At 43.9% G+C, this 20,703-nt stretch overlaps 1 protein-coding gene across 1 annotated transcript in view; it reads left to right on the top strand.

The window, feature by feature from the left end:
• The window catches only part of ASIC5 (acid sensing ion channel subunit family member 5), a 71,558-nt gene that overhangs the window by 8,996 nt on the left and 41,859 nt on the right, over window positions 1-20,703 (top strand). Inside the window, exons 3-5 of the mRNA XM_069743846.1 lie at window positions 5,417-5,654; window positions 7,599-7,721; window positions 10,761-10,910. Coding sequence (XP_069599947.1) covers window positions 5,417-5,654; window positions 7,599-7,721; window positions 10,761-10,910 — 511 coding nt within the window. The remainder of the gene's footprint in view (window positions 1-5,416; window positions 5,655-7,598; window positions 7,722-10,760; window positions 10,911-20,703) is intronic.

Raw genomic sequence — 20,703 nt, 5'->3', positions numbered from 1 at the left:
ACACATCGCCACACACAATCCTGCCCCCCAACCCATCACCACACACAATCTCGCCCCCCAACCCATCACCACACACAATCTCGCCCCCCAACCCATCACCACACAATCATGCCCCCCACCCCATCACCACCCATAATCCCACCCCCCCACCCCATTACCATCCATAATCCCACCCCCCACCCCATCACCACTCATAATCCTGCCCTTCCACCCCATCACCACCAATAATCCCGCCCCATCACCACCCATAATCCTGCTCTTAAACCCCATCACCACCCATAATACTGCCCCCCCACCCCATCACCACCCATAATCCCGCCCCCCCACCCCTTCACCACCCATAATCCTGCCCCCTCACCCCATCCCCACCCATAATCCCGCCCCCCACCGCATCACCACCCATAATCCCAGCCCCCACCCCATCACCACCCATAAATCCTGCCCCCCCACCCCATCACCACCCATAATCCCACCTCCCCCATCACCACCCATAATCCCCCCACCCCATCACCACCCATAATCCTGCCCCTTCACCCCTTCACCACCCATAATCCCACCCCCTCACTCCATCCCCACCCATAATCCCACCCCATCACCACCCATAATCCTGCCCCCCACCCCATCACCACTTATAATCCCGCCCCCCACCCCATCACTACCCATAGCCCCCACCCCATCACCACCCATAATCCTGCCCTCCCACCCCATCACCACCCATAATCCTGCCCCCCACCCCATCACCACCCATTATATCATCACCACCCATAATCCCGCCCCTTCACCCCTTCACCACCCATAATAACACCCCCCCACCCCATCATCACCCATAATCCTGCCCCCCACCCCATCACCACTTATAATCCCGCCCCCCACCCCATCACTACCCATAGCCCCCACCCCATCACCACCCATAATCCTGCCCTCTCACCCCATCACCACCCATAATCCCGCCCCCCACCCCATCACCACCCATTATATCATCACCACCCATAATCCCGCCCCTTCACCCCTTCACCACCCATAATAACACCCCCCCACCCCATCATCACCCATTATCCCACCCCCACCCCATCACCACCCATAATCCCGCCCCACTACCCCATCACCACCCATGATCCCGCCCCCCACCCCATCACCACACATAATCCTGCCCCCCGACCACATTACCACACATAATCCCGCCCCCACCACATTACCACACATAATCCCGCCCCCCACCACATTACTACAGATAATCCCACCCCCCACCACATTACCAAACATAATCCCACCCTTCACATAATCCCGCCCCCCACATTACCACAGAAGGCTCCATCCCCACACATTACCACATGAGGCTCTGTCCCCCACAATACCACATGAGGCTCAATCCTCACACATGACCACACGAGGCTGCGTCCCCACACATTACCACACGAGGCTTCATCCTCACACATTACTACACGAGGCTGTGTCCTCACACATTACCACACAAGGCTGCGTCCCCACACATTACCACACGAGGCTGCGTCCCCACACATTACCACACGAGGCTCTGTCCCCACACATTACCACACGAGGCTGCGTCCCCACACATTACCACACGAGGCTCTGTCCCCCCACATTACCACACGAGGCTTCATCCTCACACATTACCACATGAGGCTGTGTTCCCACACATTACCACACGAGGCTCTGTCCCCACACATTACCACACGAGGCTCTGTCCCCACATATTACCATACGAGGCTTCGCCCCCACACATTACCACACCAGGCTTCATTCTCACACATTACCACATGAGGCTGCGTCCCCACACATTACCACACGAGGCTCTGTCCCCACACATTACCACATGAGGCTGCGTCCCCACACATTACCACACGAGGCTCCGCCCCTACACATTACCACATGAGGCTCCATCCCCCACATTACCACATGAGGCTCCATCCTCACACATTACCACACGAGGCTGCGTCCCCACACATTACCACACGAGGCTTCATCCTCACACATTACCACACGAGGCTCTGTCCCCACACGTTACCATACGAGGCTTCATCCCCACACATTACCACACGAGGCTTCGTCCTCACACATTACCACATGAGGCTGCGTCCCCACACATTAACACACGAGGCTGCGTCCCCACACATTACCACACAAGGCTCTGTCCCCCCACATTACCACACGAGGATTTGTCCTCACATATTACCACACGAGGCTGCGTCCCCACACATTACCACACGAGGCTCTGTCCCCACACATTACCACACGAGGCTCTGTCCCCACACGTTACCATACGAGGCTTCATCCCCACACATTACCACACGAGGCTTCGTCCCCACATTACCACATGAGGCTGCGTCCCCACACATTAACACACGAGGCTGCGTCCCCACACATTACCACACAAGGCTCTGTCCCCACACATTACCATACGAGGCTCCGCCCCCACACATTACCACACGAGGCTCCGTCCCCACACATTACCACACGAGGCTGCGCCCCCCACATTACCACAAGCAGCACTTCCTTTCTATGTAATTCAACCACTTCAGCCAAGGTAAACGTACATTTAATTGCATCTGCATTCTCCCAAACAAAATGAGCCAAGAAAAGTCGCCAGGTGCATCTCACAGGCCGCAGGAAAATCCGGACAATGATGCAGTAGCTGATTGACAACAACAATATCGACAAAATCGTAGGATTGGTTATCAACAAAGAACACCTGAGCAGATTGATAAGGACAGAGAAAGATATCACAATGTTTATATTAGATAGCAATGAGCGTGCCGAGCATTAGCTGGCTGGAAACAGCTAGTCATTCATATTCTCAGAAAAAAGGCCAAGAAAGCAAAAATTCTGCTAGGGTATGTAAAATTTTCAACTTGCAAAGAATGGAGAAGTCTGTAATTTTTAGTGGAGTTACACTTCAACTGTGAGAGACAGAATCTTAAAAAAATCCAGAAGAGCACATTTTTACATAATTAAATTGCATTTTACTGCACGACACAAGTATTTGATACAATAGAAAAACAGAACCTAATATTGGCACAGAAACCTTCGTTTGCAATTACAGAGGTCAGACATTTCCTGCAGTTCTTGACCAAGTTTGCACACACTGAGCAGGGATTTTAGTCAACTCTTCCATACAGATCTTCTCCACATCTTTCCGATTTCAGGGTTGTTGCTGAGCAACATTGAGTTTCAGATCTCTCAAAAGATTTTTTATCAGGTTCAGGTCTGGCTATACCACTCCACGAACTTGAAATGCTTCTTAAAGGGAACCTGTCACCCCCAAAAGCGAAGGTGAGCTAAGCCCACCAGCATCAGGGACTTATCTACAGCATTCTGTAATGCTCCAGATGCATCTTGAAAGATGAGAAAAAGAGATTAGATTATACTCACCCAGGGGCTGGTTCTGGTCCGATGGGTGTCGCGGTCCGGTTCGAGGCCTCCCATCTTCTTACGATGACGTCCTCTTCTTGCATTCACACTGCGGCTCCAGCGCAGGCGTACTTTGTCTGCCCTGTTGAGGGCAGAGTAAAGTACTGCAGTGCGCAGGTGCCGGACCTTTCAGACACAGGCACATTTGTGGCATGCTGAAGGTCATTTTGCAGGGCTCTGGCAGTACTCCTCCTGTTCCTCCTTGCACAAAGGCTGAGGTAGCGGTCCCGCTGCTGGGTTCTTGCCCTCCTACTGGCCCCTCCACGTCTCCTGGTGTACTGGCCTGTCTCCTGGTAGAGCCTCCAGCCTCTGGACACTACGCACAGCAAACCTTCTTGACACAGCTCGCATTGATGTGCCATCTTGGATGAGCTGCACTACTTGAGCCACTTGTGTGGGTTTGAGTCCATCTCATGCTACCATGAGTGTAAAAGCACAGCCAACATTCAAAAGTGACCAAAACATCAGCAAGAGAGCATTTATACTGAGATGTGGTCTGTGGTCCCCACCTGCAGAACCACTCCTTTATTGAGTGTGTCTTGATAATTGCCAATAATTTCCATCTGTCGTCAATTCCATTTGCACAACAGCATGTGAAATTGATTGTCAAACAGTGTTGCTTCCTAAATGGACAGATTTACAGAAGTTTGATTTACTTGGCGTTATATTCTGTTGTTTAAGTGTTCCGTTTATTTTTTTGAGCAGTGTATATGTGTGTATATATATATATATATATATATTTATATATACTGTATACAGCACAGACCAAAAGTTTGGACACACCTTCTCATTTAAAGATATTTCTGTATTTTCATGACTATGAATTTTCATGACTATGAAAATTGTACATTCACACTGCCTGCTGCAGAAAGTCTCCTCTTAACAGTTGTTGTAGAGATGTATCTGCTGCTAGAACTGTGTGTGGCATTGACCTGGTCTCTAATCTGAGCTGCTATTAACCTGCGATTTCTGAGGCTGGTGACTCGGATAAACTTATCCTCAGAAGCAGATGTGACTCTGAGGACCACGTGGTGCCGCCCATTACAGTCATGAATATGCGGCTCCACCCCTATGGGAGGTGGAGCCGCATATTCATGACTGTAATGGGCGGCACCACGTGACCGCTCATGCAGTAGAAGGTGCGGCGAGGACAGGACGCTGCGAGGGAGCCGGGTGAGTATTTTATTAACAGCGGGCGGGCGCACAGGGGGTAGGAGGGGGGTGGGGACAGGGATCTTTATTTTAAACACGAAAATAAAAAAAAAAGGTTTTTTCATATCTTCTTTCCAGCGAACGCTGCTGGAGAGAAGATATGAATGGCGGCTTCAGCACCACGTGGGGGGGACAGCGCTTACTGTAGCGCTGTCTCCTGCACGGCACATGGACTGCACATGGACAGCGTCCGTGTGTGGTACGTGTTTTACATGGACCCATTGACTTTAATGGGTCCGTGTAATCTGTGCGCTCCCACAAACACTGACATGTCTCCGTGTTTTGCACACGGACACACGGTCCGTGAAAACACGCTGACATGTGCAGAGACACATTGATTTAAATGTGTCTACGTGAGTCAGTGTCTCCGGTACGTGAGGAAATTGTCACCTCACGTACCGGAGCCACTGACGTGTGAAACCGTCATTACATGAAGCTCTACGTGTCAGTGTGCTGCCTGAAAAAAAGGACATCCTAAGGACACATCACACTTATGTGCGAATAAAGCTTAAGTCCTTATTCACACTTCAGTATTTTGCATCAGTGTTTATAAACCAAAGTTACGAGAGTAACCTACAGAGAAAAACGAATTGAAAGATTGACACCTGTTCTGTGCTTTGGAGACATTCATGGTTTTGGCATACAAATACTGATGAAATACTGATCAAAAATATTGATGTGTGAATGAGGTCTAAGAGGAATCTTGGGGATTTATAGTAATTCCCATTGCTTTCCTTGCCAATGTCTCACAATCAGTATCTTCTTCGTTTTTTAGGTACCAAACCAATGCTGTTAATAATCTGAGTGTTGCATTTTTAATGTGGAACATTGTGTCTACAGTTCTTTATTTTTCGAATACCGAGGAAAATTTTGACAGTTTACAGGAAGTAATAGATTTTTTGCAACTTAACCAAAATTTCAGCATTAAGGACTTCACCAAAAACCATGGATTTTATATCAATAACAGGACATTATTAAAGTGTAATTTTTTTGGCATTCCATGCTACCCAGAGGTAAAGTTTCTTTCATTTCTTCCAGTAGTTTATAATGAAGGACAGATCTTCACATATACATGATTATTTGCAAAAACTAATTTGCCAATCATAACTTAGCAGTCTAATTTATGACTACCATATTACATTTTGATTCAGTAATAGTCTACACATTAAAGCTGATTTTACAATGTGAGGGTTAACAAGTAGGGGACAGACAGACAGACGCATTTCTGGTGCGCGGATCGAATTGAAAAATGGACTCCTTACCTGAGCGTGACAGCTGCATAGGAATACATTATGCTGCTATGCTCCTGTCAGGAGAGATGTCGGGCCAGTACGTGAGATTTTTATCATAGCTGTATCTAGTGTCGGACTGTGATGCCAAGGGCCCACCAGTAACATCAACTCCAGGGCTCCACTTTTCAGCTACATGCAAATGTGATATTGTCCGCAATCACAAATTTCTATAGCAATAAAAATAAAGATGCTGCCTTTGTCTGTACATAGTGAATCAAGTGAATTGTGCCAAGAACTGCTCATATAAGAGGGTGGTGGCCCACTACTGCAAGGGGCCCTCCGGAGGATTCTCCTGTTCTCCTGTGGGCTGGTCCGAGCCTGGCTGTATCTGAGCTCCTCTACTTGGTTTGTCAGTCATTCTGTGCTGACAGACTCTGTTTAAGGCCGGGGTCACTCTTGTGAGTACAATGCGAGAAACTTGCGCGAGTCTCTCGCCTCAATACCTGGCACTGCTGACGGCACTCGGGACTGGAGCGTGCGGCTGCATGTAGCCACACACTCCGGTCCTGAGCCAGGCGGCAGTGCCGGGTATTGAGGCGAGAGACACACGCGAGTTTCTCGCATTACACTCGCAAGTGTGACCCCGGCCTAAGGCCCCTTCCCACATCCGTATAAAGCCAGTACCAGAAAAAACAGTACCGGTGTCATCAGTGTTTTTCCAGTATGGATAAAGATAGAATGAAATTACATAGCTTCTCCTCTACTAATGTTAAACACGTCCAGCACACAGATGGCACACGGATGACATCCATGTGCTGTAGCTCTTTTTCATGGACTCATAGACTTATATTGGCCCTTGTCGTCTGTGCTGCTTGAAGAAAAAACATGCATGTACGTCGTAAATTCAGATTTTTTTGTTAAGCCATTAAAATAGTAAAAAAAAAACCCTACATGTATCTCTGTAATCTTACTTACCTGGATTATCATATTTCCAGGTAATTTTTGCTGCACAATTAACGCTGCTAACTGAAAACCCAAAAAATAATGATGGAATTGCTTTTTTTTTTCTTCATCATTTCACTCCACGTTGTAAAATGAATGTTTTCCTTTAAAACTATAACCCATCCTGTAAGAAACAATCAGTCAAACGGATATGTGGGTAGAAAATTAAAAAGTTATGGCTATTTGAAAAAAATTAAAAAAAATAAAACAGCAAAACCAAAAATTGACTGCATCCCCTCCCTATGGGGTTAATTGTGAATACCTACATGCAGTAAGGATACATCACAGTGTGTGCACACATTAAATATCTACAGCAGACATTTCTGTTAACCTCCGCATGAAATGCGCATGATTTTTGTCACACTTTTGCATGCGTTTTTTATGAGATTTTTTTCTCCATTCATTTGAATGGGTGAAAAATGCTGAAAGAATTGACTTGCTGCATACTTGAAACTGCTTCAGATGCGCAAAATAAAAAAATAATCAGCATATGCATAAAACGTCAGAAATCTTATTAGATTTGCTGGTACAGTAAAATGCTGTATTTTTTTCAAAGCAAAAACGTTATGTGTGAACTTACTGAAGTTAATTAATAAATGTATTCAGCAAATAACAAACATCATTGCTTAAAGTTCTGTTAAAGAGTATGCTGCATTTGTTCTTTATGTTTAAATAGTTTATTTTATTGACTAAGTTTCTCATTATCTATTTATTCCCTTTAAGGATTTTAAACATGTTTTCACAGAATATGGAAACTGTTACACTTTTAATCAAGATCCCGCCAAACCACATAAAAGGGTCAGTAGTTCTGGAAGAGGATTAAGTGTACTATTTGATATAAAGCAGGTAATACAATAACTTCAGTAATTGAAGACAAACATCTCTTTACAACCGTCCAATATTAAACATTAACTATAAACTCACTTGAGGCAGACTTTTCCAAATCTGCATAAATATTCCGCAAAGAACAGTGTCCTGTGGTGCGAATTTAAAATTGCTCACCAGTCAATTTATGTTCAGATATTTTCAGCAAATGTTACCCTTTGCAAATTTCCAGCAAGATCCAGACCAAATGATGTGTAGTTTTATTTTTGCCCAATTTATGTCCCATGTGGATATATTTCTTAACAGATCTGTATAAGAAATGCAGTTGCAGAATGTGGATGAAATTTAGTAAAACAAGATCCTCTTTACTGGTAATGTACTTGTAAATTCTGCAGTGTATTTGCTACATGTGAATGTATTCCAATAGAGTTGGGCAGATCTTTTCTAATTCTCCAGCTTTGCATCATTTTTTCAACAAATTTTGATTTTCTCTCTGCGTCCGTTTGCAATACAGAAAAGCCTCTAACTGGCCCAACAATATTTGTATAACACTCCGAGTTCTCCTAGAAGTATAGATGGACAAATTTGTTTGGGTGGTATTTCATTCTATTGGAATTTTTTAAAAAATCTGCGTTTTGGAGAAAACAAATTTTTGGTAATTCGCTACAGGAGAAGACTGGCAAAAGGTTAAAAAAACCATACTTGCCTCACTGCTCTCCTGTCTGGCTGCCACTTTCTACTGTTTGGTCATTCATGCCTCCATTGTGTCACATCTACAGCTTGCCATTCACTCTAGGTCAGGGCTTCCAGCTATGAGCAGGCCCCAGAGTTCACTGCTCATGCTCTTGCACCTACTTGCAGCTGGAAGTTCTGGCTGTAGGGTCCCAGAGGTCACTGCACAGCAATCTTTGGGGCATGTGTAAGGAGGTGGAGGTGTTGCCCACATTCCCTCTAAAAACATGCTTATTGTTGCATTGCGTTATGACATTTGAATGCATAATAAGCTGTATTGATAATGATAGGTTGTGTTCTTCCCAGCACTAGGTAGCCTACAAGGTTAATAGTTGAGACGAGCCCAGAGTAGGAGGGCCTAAAGTGAATGGACAGAAGGAGTTTCTTGTCAGGGAGGCAGATAGGGTCTAGATTGCAGCAAGAGCAGACCTTTTGGTCTGAGTAAAAGGTGGCAATATCATTGGTGTAACCTGTGCAGCTGCACAGGCGCCTAAGAGTTAAGTGGGCCCATTTGTACCTCCAAAGCAGATGTTATTTTGCATTTTTAGGAGCTCTTGTCCTGCAAAGGGCCCATATATTGTTCTTGCACAGGGGCCCTTTTCTGTCTGTTTCTGCCAGTGGTCTGATTAGACAGCAGTGCTGTATGAATTGGGTGTCACTAAAGTGAGGCAACAGATAGCGTGATCTAGAGTGGAGACAAGGAAAAGTCTTAGATGGAGTGAGTGATCCTCTTGAGGCGAGGTCTGGGACAGAAAGGCTAGCGGGATGTTGCAGAGTTATCTGACAGTCAACTGATGGAGCAGTGGTGAGAAGGAAAGCAGGGCAAAGAGAGAGTGCCCCAGGCAGTAGTTCCAACGCGTGGGCAAGCAGAGACATTAAGTAATGGTATATTATATACAGTGGGGGGAATAAGTCTTTGATCCCTTGCTGATTTTGTAAGTTTGCCCACTGATAAAGGCATGAACAGTCTATAATTTTAAGGGTAGGTTAATTTTAACATTGAGATTTAGAATATCAAAAATAAAATCCAGAAAATCACATTGTATAAATTATATAAACTTATATAACTATGTAACTGTGCTAAAGAGAAATTAATATTCACTGCGCTGGCAGTGAATATTCATTTCTATTATAGCATGCACACAGTAGTTACAGCCGCAGCCGCCAGCTTCCAGCACACATCCTACTTACCTTCTCTGCGTGCCCTCGCTGCATCTCCTTCTGGTGCCAGTTTTCCAGCCAAGCAACCAGGTGTCCCCCGCTCATTAGGGTAATGAATATTCACCCCTCTCCACTCCCATAGGTGTGGAATAAATATTCATTACTTTAATGAGTAGGGACATGTGATCACTCAGCCGAAAGAGCTGCTGACGCCGGAACGAGATGCAGCGAGGGCGCGCAGGAAATGTAAGTAGGATGTGTTTTTTTTTATAGGAAGCATGCATACAAGGATAGGGAATGAGGAGCCATGGATACAATGACAGGGACGGGGAGCCATACATACAAGGGCAGGGATGGGGAGCTATGCATATGGGGATGGGGAGCCATGCATACAAGGATGGGGATGGGGAGCCATGCATACCAGGATAGGGATGAGGGGACAATGCATACCCAGCTTATACTCAAGTCAATAAGTTTTCCCAGTTTTTCGTAGAAAAATTAGGTTCCTCGGCTTATACTCAAGGTTGACTTATACTCCAGTATGTACGGAATGTGATATTTTTGTTGCTTTTGAGGCCCTCTAAAACTCTGTCCTATAGAATTTTCAGATCCCTTCATATTTTGCCCCATTTTTTTTACTTTACAGCTTTATTACCCAAAAAAATAATATTTGCCTAACTTTGTGCAAATGTATTGTCAGGTTTATATATATATTTTTTGGATTCCGTGTTTTTAATGAACCTTTAATAAAGCATGAACAAATTTTTACACATTGTGGACGGATATGCCATTCATTTCCCTATCCTTGACATCATGCTTTTAGTATTACCTTGTAGTATTGTTGATGATTCTGTTACTGTTTCTTTAGAGTAACAGTAGAGGTCCTGTAAAATACTACCAGCTTCGAAGATGTTTCATTTTCACATGGATGTATTCTTCATCTTTCTAGTTGTTATCTATAATATCAAAAAAAGAAAAGCAGCACAAGAAATAATAGAAAAAAGTGGACTTTATTGCCTGAGCAGGCGTGGCAACGTTTCGGATATAAGAATCCTTTTTCAAGCCTTGTTGTTATCTATCATATACAGTATATACCTTTTGGTACGTTGACTACAACGTTTAATACACATCTCTTTATAATTAATATGTATGGTTCTTTTAAACCAGACAGAATTTACTGATGATCCGTCGCTGGGGTACGTGGATGCTGGGATAATATTTGTGATACACTCTCCAAAGATTCCTCCCAGATTTGATGGCTTGGGTCTACACTGTCCTGCAGGGATGCACGCTCACGCTTCTATAAGACATTTCAAGGTATTTACATATTTAAAAGAATGGAAGCTGGAGGCAAATATGGTATATTTTATTATGCAAATAAATGATTCAGAAGACGATTTAACAGCAAGAAGGTTTCCTAAGTGCATGCATAGTCTTTCCTCTAATTAGATTTACATACATAATGTACTATGTTCTTAAAAACAAACCGCGGACCCCACTGAAAGCCAGCAGGCTATAAAGCCAATAAATGTCATCTTCCAGATATTAGCATAGCTTTGTAGAACATAGTGATGACCCTTAGGGATTCAGATATGTTAAGGCAGCTCCTGGTTTCTGTCAAACCTAATTATAAAGCCGGTTTCTGTGACTAATGCAATACAAGTTCTTCCGTTATTTTCGAAACATTAGATAAATATTTACAAATTACAAACACTCATTTAATTAACCAGTTCATGACTGTCCATTTATCCCCGTTCATGGCCAGACACATTTTCTAGTTTTATCATGCATGCGCTTTTACCAGTTTGAAAACTGTTTCTCTTTGGGATATAAACCCCCTCCCCACCCCCCAGCCATTTTTCCCTTCCATAACCAGACCAAGCTTTACAATTCTGACCAGCGTTAATTTATGAGGTATTAACGCTTCAACGGATCCCAGTGATTCTAAGACGTTTCTTCATGACATACTGTACTTCATGACAGTAATAAAATTTGTTCAATATGACTTGCGTTTATTTGTGAAAAAATTGGAAATTTGGAGGAACTTTTGAAAATGTCTCAATTTTCAAACTCTGAATTCTTATTCCCTGAAAACAAAGACTTATGTCAGTCAAAATAGTTAATAAATAACATTTACCACATGTCTACTTCTACACCTGCATCAATTTTTAAACTTTTTTTTTTCTTTTTGGAAGTTAGAAAGGTTAAAAGTTGGTCATCAATTTCACATTTTTCCAACAAAATTTACAAAACCATTTTTCTAAAGACCACATCACATTTTAAGTGACTTTGGGGGGCCTATATGACAGAAAATAACCAAAACATAAACCTTTCTAAAAACTATATACCGCAAAATGCTCAAAACTACATTCAAGAAGTTTACTAATTCCTTATGTGCTTTATTCATGAATTAAAGCAATGTGGAAGAAAAAATGAACATTTTACTTTATTTCACAAAAATGTTAATTTAGCCCCAATTTATTTTGTTTTCACAAAGGTAACAAGATAAATTGGACCCCAAAATATGGTGTGCAATTTCTGCTGAGTAGAGATAGGCAAACCCGAACAGTAAAGTTCAGCATCTGTATCGAACGCCTACCGAACACATACTTCACCAGGAAGTCTGTGTTATTGTTCGAGTTTGGCCCCCCGAACACTGGGTAAGCTTTTTACCTCCAGTCATAGCTGTGTTCGGACACCCCATTCAAGTCTGGTACCCGAACCTGAACATTTTTTAACTATTTGGCCAAACTTGCCCGGCCTGAACATCCAAATGTCCACCCATCTCCACTGCTGAGTACGCCAATACGCCATATGTGGGGGAAAATACTGTTTGGGTGCATGGCAGGGCTCAGAATAAAAGTAGCATCATTTGACTTTTTTACCACAAAACCAGGTGGAATCAAGAGCCAACTCCATGTTGCGTTTGGAGAGCCCCTGATGTGCCTTAACAGTGGAAATCCCCCACAAGTGAACCCATTTTGGAAAGTAGACCCTTCAAATAATTTATCTAGATGTGTGCTGAGCACCTTGAACCCTCAGGTGCTTCACAGACGTTTATAACATTGAGACATGAAAATAAAAAATCAAATATTTCCCATAAAAATGTTATTTGAATTTGAATTTTTTTTTATTTCACAAGTGTAACAGAAGAAAATGTACCCCAACATTTGTTGTGCAATTTTGCCTGAGTACAGCAATACCCCATATGATGGGGAAAACTACTGTTTGGGCACACAGATGGGCTCGGAAAAGGAGGAATGACTTTTTGAAATACAGACCTTGATGGAATGGTCTGAGGAAATCATGGTGCATTTGGAAAACCCCTGAAGTGCTCTCCAAATGCGCCATGATGAAAAAAAAACAAAAGTGACCCCATTTTGCAAACTAGACTGCTCAATGAATTTATCTAGATGTGTGGTGAGCACCTTGTGCCTCACAGAATTTCATACAATTGGGTGATGAAGAAAGAATACCATATATACTCAAGTATAAGCCGACCCGAGTATAAGCCGACCCCCCTAATTTTGCCACAAAAAACTGGGAAAACTTATTGACTCGAGTATAAGCCTAGGGTGGGAAATGCAGCAGCTACCGGTGAATTTCAAAAATAAAAATAGATGCTCCATACCGTTCATTATTTCCCCATAAGATGCTCCATATAAAGCTGTGCCACATATAATGCTGCATACAGTTCATTATTGCCCCATAGATGCTCTTTATAAAGCTGTGCCACATATAATGCTCCATACTGTTCATTATTGCCCCATAGATGCTCCATATAAAGCTGTGCCACATATAATGCTCCATATTGTTCATTATTGCCCCATAGATGCTCCATATAAAGCTGTGCCATATATAGTGCTCTGCACCGTTCATTATTGACTCATAGATGTGCTATATAAAGCTGTGCCATATAGATGATCCATACCGTTCATTATTGCCCCATAGATGTGCCATAGAAAGCTCTGCCACATATAATGCTGCATACTGTTCATTATTGCCCCATAGATGCTCTGTATAAAGCTGTGCCACATATAATGCTCCATACTGTTCATTATTGCCCCATAGATGCTCCATATAAAGCTGTGCCACATATAATGCTCCATATTGTTCATTATTGCCCCATAGATGCTCCATATAAAGCTGTGCCATATATAGTGCTCTGCACCGTTCATTATTGCCCCATAGATGTGCCATATAAAGCTGTGCCATATAGTGCTCTGCACCATTCATTATTGCCCCATAGATGTGCCACAGAAAGCTCTGCCATATAGTGCTCTGCACCGTTCATTATTGCCCCATAGATGTGCCATAGAAAGCTCTGCCATATAGTGCTCTGCACCATTCATTATTGCCCCATAGATGTGCCATAGAAAACTCTGCCATATAGTGCTCTGCACCGTTCATTATTGCCCCATAGATGTGCCTTAGAAAGCTCTGCCATATAGTGCTCTGCACCATTCATTATGGTCCCATAGATGTGCCATAGAAAGCTCTGCCATATAGTGCTCTGCACCGTTCATTATGGTCCCATAGATGTGCCATAGAAAGCTCTGCCATATAGTGCTCTGCACCGTTCATTATGGCCCCATAGATGTGCCATAGAAAGCTCTGCCATATAGTGTTCTGCACCGTTCATTATTGCCCCATAGATGTGCCATAGAAAGCTCTGCCATATAGTGCTCTGCACCGTTCATTATTGCCCCATAGATGTGCCATAGAAAGCTCTGCCATATAGTGCTCTGCACCGTTCATTATTGCCCCATAGATGTGCCATAGAAAACTGTGCTACCGGTATATATAATGCTGCGGCTGCTGCAATAAAAAAAAATTCCATACTCACCTCTCTTGCTTGCAGCTCCTCAGCGTCCCGTCCCGGCGTCTCTCCACACTGATTGTTCAGGCAGAGGGCGCCGCGCACACTATACGTCATCGCGCCCTCTGACCTGCACAGTCAGAGCCAGAGGACGGGAAGATGGAGCGGCGCCCGGCGTGTGGAACGTGGACAGGTGAATATGTAATACTTACCTGCTCCCGGCGTCCCGCTCCTTCCCCCAGACAGCTGGTCTTCGGGTGCCGCAGCTTCTTCCTCTGTCAGCGGTCACTGGCACCGCTCATTAGAGGAATGACGGCTCCACCCCTATGGGAGTGGAGTCCATATTCATAAGTTTAAAGAGCGGTACCACGTGACCGCTGAACAGGGGAAGAGCTGCAGCACCGAAGACCGTGGGACGGGCAGGGGGAGCGCCAGGAGCACCAGGAGCAGGTAAGTATGCCTCAGACCTCTCCCCCCCTCACCCGCCGACCGTGACTCGAGTATAAGCGGAGAGGGGCACTTTCAGCCCAAAAATTTGGGCTGAAAATCTCGGCTTACACTCGAGTATATACGGTAATTACATTTTTACTATTTGCCTCCTGGAGCACAGATTTTCCTAGAATAGTTTGCAGACACCATATACAGATCCTTAAGTGCTAGAAGAGAAGAATACCCTCCTAAAGTGACCCTATATTGGAAACATACCCCTTTGGGAATTGATCTGCAGGTGTAATGAGGATTTGACTCCATGGGTGGTTTTCAGAAAGAAGCAGCAGTGGATGTTTCTGAGTGACAATATAGTGACCGTATGTTGTAGTGTCTAGTGCATGATGCCCAGCTCGTGCTTCTGGAGACATGCACCCTTAAATTAGGTGGGCTTTCATCGCTACAGAAATGCCAAACATGGGAGGAGGCATTAGTATTTGTGAGCTCAGAATTCTTTTCCAGAATTTTTGAACTACTAGTAACGTGGAAGCCCGATATATTTCTGTTAACAGATGACAAACCTAAATGGGGACTTGCTTTTTGTGGATAGATTTGAAGCTTTTGTTGGGAACATTTTACATAACATCACGTATATCCTATTTTCTGCGCTGAGGATGTCTGGGTTTCCATCTGAATCTCCGAGTCACGTGATTCAGATGAAACCCCTCAGGGATCTTTTCACTATATTGAGGCAGCAGAGTTACTTTGAACTCCATTAGGCCTCTGTTCAGTGTTGTCCTACTTTTTAGAAGTGCACAAAATTGTAGATGACCACACTTTTATGCAGGTTTAAAAAGAGGGACCCCGCCCACAGTGTCCCCATCTGCCTCATTATAGGGAATCTTCCGCCAGAGGCTCCATCTGAATCACGTGTTTTAGAGATTTACATGGAATTCCCGGTATATGTTCTGAGCATAGAGCACAGAATAAATGTATGCCGAGCCTTAGGCTATGTGCACACGTTTAGGATTTCTTGCAGAAATTTCCTGTGCAAAACCGGACATTTTCTGCAAGAAATCCGCATTCGTTTTTACCACGATTTTACCACGTTTTTACCGCGTTTTTGGTGTGTTTTTTGCTGATTTTTCCAGAGGTTCCCAATGCAATAATATATTGGGAAATCCGCAAAATATCCGCCAAATTAATGAACATGCTGCGTTTTTTACCGCGATGCGTTTTTTTCACGGAAAAAAACGCATCATGTGCACAAAAATTGCGGAATGCATTCTAATTGATGGGATGCATAATGTATGGTTTTTTTGCATTTTTATAGCGAAAAAATGTGAAAAAAACACTAAAAATCTGCAACGTGTGCACACAGTCTTAGGCCGGCGTCACACACAATGTCTAAAAAATCGGTCCGTTTTATACGGACGAGAATCGCACAAATGTTTCCTAAACACTGATCCGTCTGTAATCCGATTGTAATGCGAGGATGCGATTTCCTCGCATGTGAGCGTCCGTTCGAAATCCGTTTGACATCCGTCTGGCGATATTTTGTCGGCGGCTAGCAAAATGGACAAATAACGGTTTTTAGGCCTGTAATAAATTAAAAAAAGCAGCCAGACACCTATTTATTGTGAGGCTACCAACTTTACCCAACATTTGTTGCTTGTTTTGTGTTAGTTGTGCTTTGTGACAAACATGACAGATAGACTGGCATTGAACCACCACTGAGCGCGTGCTTTTCAATTTTGTTTTCTTCCGACGTTTTTGAGAGGCATACCCTGTGATTGTGGATCCGCGAAGGAGGAGCAAGAATGTTGGTCCATCCACTTTTGAGGCAAAGGCTAACTAAAAGGACATTTCCCCCATCTAGAATCATGTCTGCGTAGCCATCCTGACAATTATTTGCCATATTCTTGGATGGGCCTTGTTTTTTGTTATTTTTTGGTGATATTGGGCACCCTGAGGTCACGTTTCCGGACACCAGAATGCACAAACCTATTTCTTGAGAGGAGCGGCTTATCATTACGTTATTGTATGTCTAAACAATGATATGTTGCTGTTCCTAGAATCAGCATAGTTACTTCCCTGCCCTAGGACCCTCCCTCCCCATCGTCCCCTTGATGACTACAAATGATGGTAGGTCGGGGGTGGAGAAGGCGGTGGTCCAGATTGGGTTGCTTGCCTAGGTTGCTGGCCAACCTCAGTGTCAGCATGTGTGGTGGCAGACAGACCTGGATTCTGTTGGAACCTTCCAGGATCCAGTTGTGGGTTTTGGTATTGTAAATTTTGTAAATGTTGAGGGTTGTCCTGAGTGTAGGGCTGACCAAACTGACTATATCCCCCAATATGGCCATGTCGCCCATACCCATGTTGTGGCCAGCCAACAACATTGGGTATGTTCAAGTGGCCATATTGGGCATGTGCACTATGGCCCATATATTGGCCTTGATGAGGCACATTTGTGAGTGGTGCTAGCTGTGGCGGAGGTGTAGGCATCCGTGCTTGAGTAGGAGGAGGAGCTTGTGGAGGATGAGAGGCTGATTCACCTTGCACTTGATGGCTTACATGTGACTCTATTGGATTATCATTTGTAAGCTGCCACCTTTCTAAAAAAGAAAAAACAGGCCTGGGATTATTGGGTGGGGTACTGGCATCTAGGACTATTTGTATAGCCCCTCTTGTACGCAACCGGAACTCACGGGGAATAGCCCTGAGATACTGTGCCAGACTGCGTCCATATGCCTCCTCCCCATCATCACGAGTCACTGATGACAAGTAATCCAAAACACCTCTGTCCACCTGAGTCCTTGTGACAGACCCTGCTCCTTCTCTTCTTCGCCGCGCTCGCCGTGGGATGCCAGAAGCCTGGGGAGAGGCAGCCAGAGGCATGGTGGGGCTGCTACTGATGGCCTGTTCATCGGGATGTGCAGCCTGGCTTTCTGATTCCGGTGGTGGTAGTGGTGGTGGTGGTGCTGATTGGGTGCTTCTGGAAAGTGATGAGGAAGGACCAGCCTGTTCATCATCATCACCCACTGGATCAATTTGCACCTCTGATTCGGTACCTGTCTCCCTCTCTGTCAGGTTTGACTCAGTGCTATATTTAGAAATTAAATCATATAAATTAAATAAATTCAATCACCAATATAAAACAAAAACAGAATAATAAAATTCACTTACGGTCTCAGATCCATCACCGGAGCTAGGAAATTCAGCCTGTCAAAGTAGAGGTATTTCCTCTTGGTGGTTCCATCCGCACCACTCCGGCTCCGCAGCTGTCTCTCCCTCCTATATGAATCCCTACAGCTACGCCAACGCCTTGTCACATCATTCACTTAAATGTAACACAAAACACAAGTTTTGAAAACAAAAATATGGTATGTTCAGACCATAAAAAAATTGACTTTGCAAACAATAAAAAACAATTAATTAATTGATTAAACCACCAAAAAAAAAAAGGGTGGAAAAGGACCTTCATCAGAACATACTTGAAAAGGAAAGTAACTACAATGATGATGTTTTTATTCACCTATATACTGGCTAAGATAGGGGCCAAACATCAACAAGAAATGTTAAAATTTTTGAGTGAAAAATGTGGTAATTAATGCATAGCAAAGTAATGGGGACAACATACATTGCGGCCCAAAATTTAGGGGGTAAACATTCACACATAACAATGTGCCGTAATACTTTGAAAAAGCTGGTTATCTGACAAGGAGGACACTTTTGCTAAATTCCCCCCCCCTCGCTCAAACTACAAAAATGCACATTTTACTGTGTTGACAAAACCCCAAAAAAATACATTAGTGTACTTACTAATTCTCTCCTGGTCCTCCCGAGATCTGTCTGCATAATCTGGGAACATTTGGCAACATATTCTTCTCCACGCTGCCTCCTTGCATGCCCGGTCGGCACAGTGGGCATCTCTCTGGTCCCATAGTTCTGGTCTCTCTTGGACCAGAACTATAAGCATCTCGACATTAATTAGCGTCGACATGCTTGTAGGAATCCGTGGAGGCGTTGTTCCTGGTTTTTTTTAACTCTCCCAGTGTAATTAGCATGCCAAAGCTTCCTGGCAATGCCTGATGCAATTTCCTGTCACCTGGCGAAGTCTGGCGATTTAATCGCAAGTCACACTTGTGGTCCGTTTGTAATCCGATTTTTCCTCGCATCCATAGACTTGCATTGGCGAGTCCGATCCGATAATCGGTAACAATCGCAGCATGCTGCGATTGTCTCGGACCGAGGAAAACGGGCGTCAAAAAGTCGGCTGCTGGGAGCGGCCCCATATGTTAACATTGGTCCGAGTGCAATGCGATGTTTTATCGCATTGCACTCGGCCGTTTTAAACGCCAGTGTGACGCCGGCCTTACTGCGATCTTTGGGAGGCAGAATGAAAAAAACAACAGCAGGTGAAGAATTGGTTTTATTTAATTTTTATGCCATTGCTCCTGCAGTACAACTGATTAGATGACTTTATTATTTGGGTCAGTGCAATTACAGCGGTACTCGATTTATATTGTTTTTTTTATGTCTGGCTGCAGTCAAAGTAAGGCTAGGTTCACACTGTGTTGTGTGAACCCGTTAAACGGACTACGTTACACCGCGGCATAACGTGGTGTAATATAGTCCGTTAACGCTGCCATTGCTTGCAATGGCGAACGCATCGCTGACGCACGCCCGCAATGGGCGTGCGCTAGCGATGTGCCATCATTTGAGTGACGTACCTCGAACGCTGCAAGCAGCCTTGTGCAGGCATGTACTACGGAGGACAGAGAATGAACTTCAATCCAATATTGCAGCCAGCATGCAGCCAGCGGGTAAGGAAAGGGTGTATCAAACACCCGAAAACCCCGCCTCCATGGCTGAAGATTGTTCCCTCCAAATTCAGGTGACAGTGTCCCTTTAAGAGATTCACGTCACTTAAAGTATTAGGCACATCTTTCATACACTGTGAACCTCAGCCAGAAATCTTACTCCAATCAGGGATTGAAGCAAATATCTGGTGTAATTTAAGTGTCGTTAATTTTGATTACTTTGCTGGATGGATGCTATCATGCCAAATCCTGCTCAAATTCAATTCATTATGGCTGAAACTTGGGTAGATGCACCAAAAGTTCCAAAAAATAATATTTCAATATGTTTATGCCTGAAAACTGTTGAAAACACCTAGATGAATTTTTGTTATAAAAAGTATGGTTATTATCAATGCATGACTTGAGATAGCCCTAATTTGTTCTTTCAGCACTCCAGTTTTTCTCATTCTGTTGGGTATTTTTACATAGGGTTTCCACTGCCCTTCAAAACTTTGGCCTTACGTACAGGTGCTTCTCACAAAATCAGATTATCATCAAAAACTTAATTTATTTCAGTTCTTCAAAACAAAAAGTGAAACTCATATATTATATAGAGTCATTACAAACAGAGTGATCTAGCTCACGTGTTTATTTCTGTTAATGTTAATGATTATTGCTTACAGCCAATGAAAACCCAAAAAGTCATTATCTCATTAAATTAGAATAATTAACAAAAAATACCTGCAAAGGCTTCCTAAGCATTTAAAAAGGTCCTTTAGTCTGTTTCAGTAGGCTCCACATCATGGGGAAGACTGCTGACTTGACAGATGTCCAGAAGGCAGTCATTGACACACTCCACAAGGAGGGTAAGCTACCAAAGGTCATTGCTAAAGAAGCTGACTGTTCACAGAGTGCTGTATCCAAGCATGTTAATGGTAAGTTGAGTGGAAGGAAAAAGTGTAGTAGAAAAAGGTGCACAAACCGGGATATCCGCAGCCTTTAACAAAAGGCTATTCAAAACTTTAGGGGAGATTCACAAGGAGTGGACTGCTGCTGGAGTCAT

This window comes from Ranitomeya imitator, chromosome 1 (genome assembly GCF_032444005.1).
Source record: "Ranitomeya imitator isolate aRanImi1 chromosome 1, aRanImi1.pri, whole genome shotgun sequence".
NCBI lineage: Eukaryota > Metazoa > Chordata > Amphibia > Anura > Dendrobatidae > Ranitomeya > Ranitomeya imitator.
The sequence above is the reverse complement of the archived record's forward strand: the minus strand, read 5'-3'. Positions and strand labels throughout refer to the sequence as shown.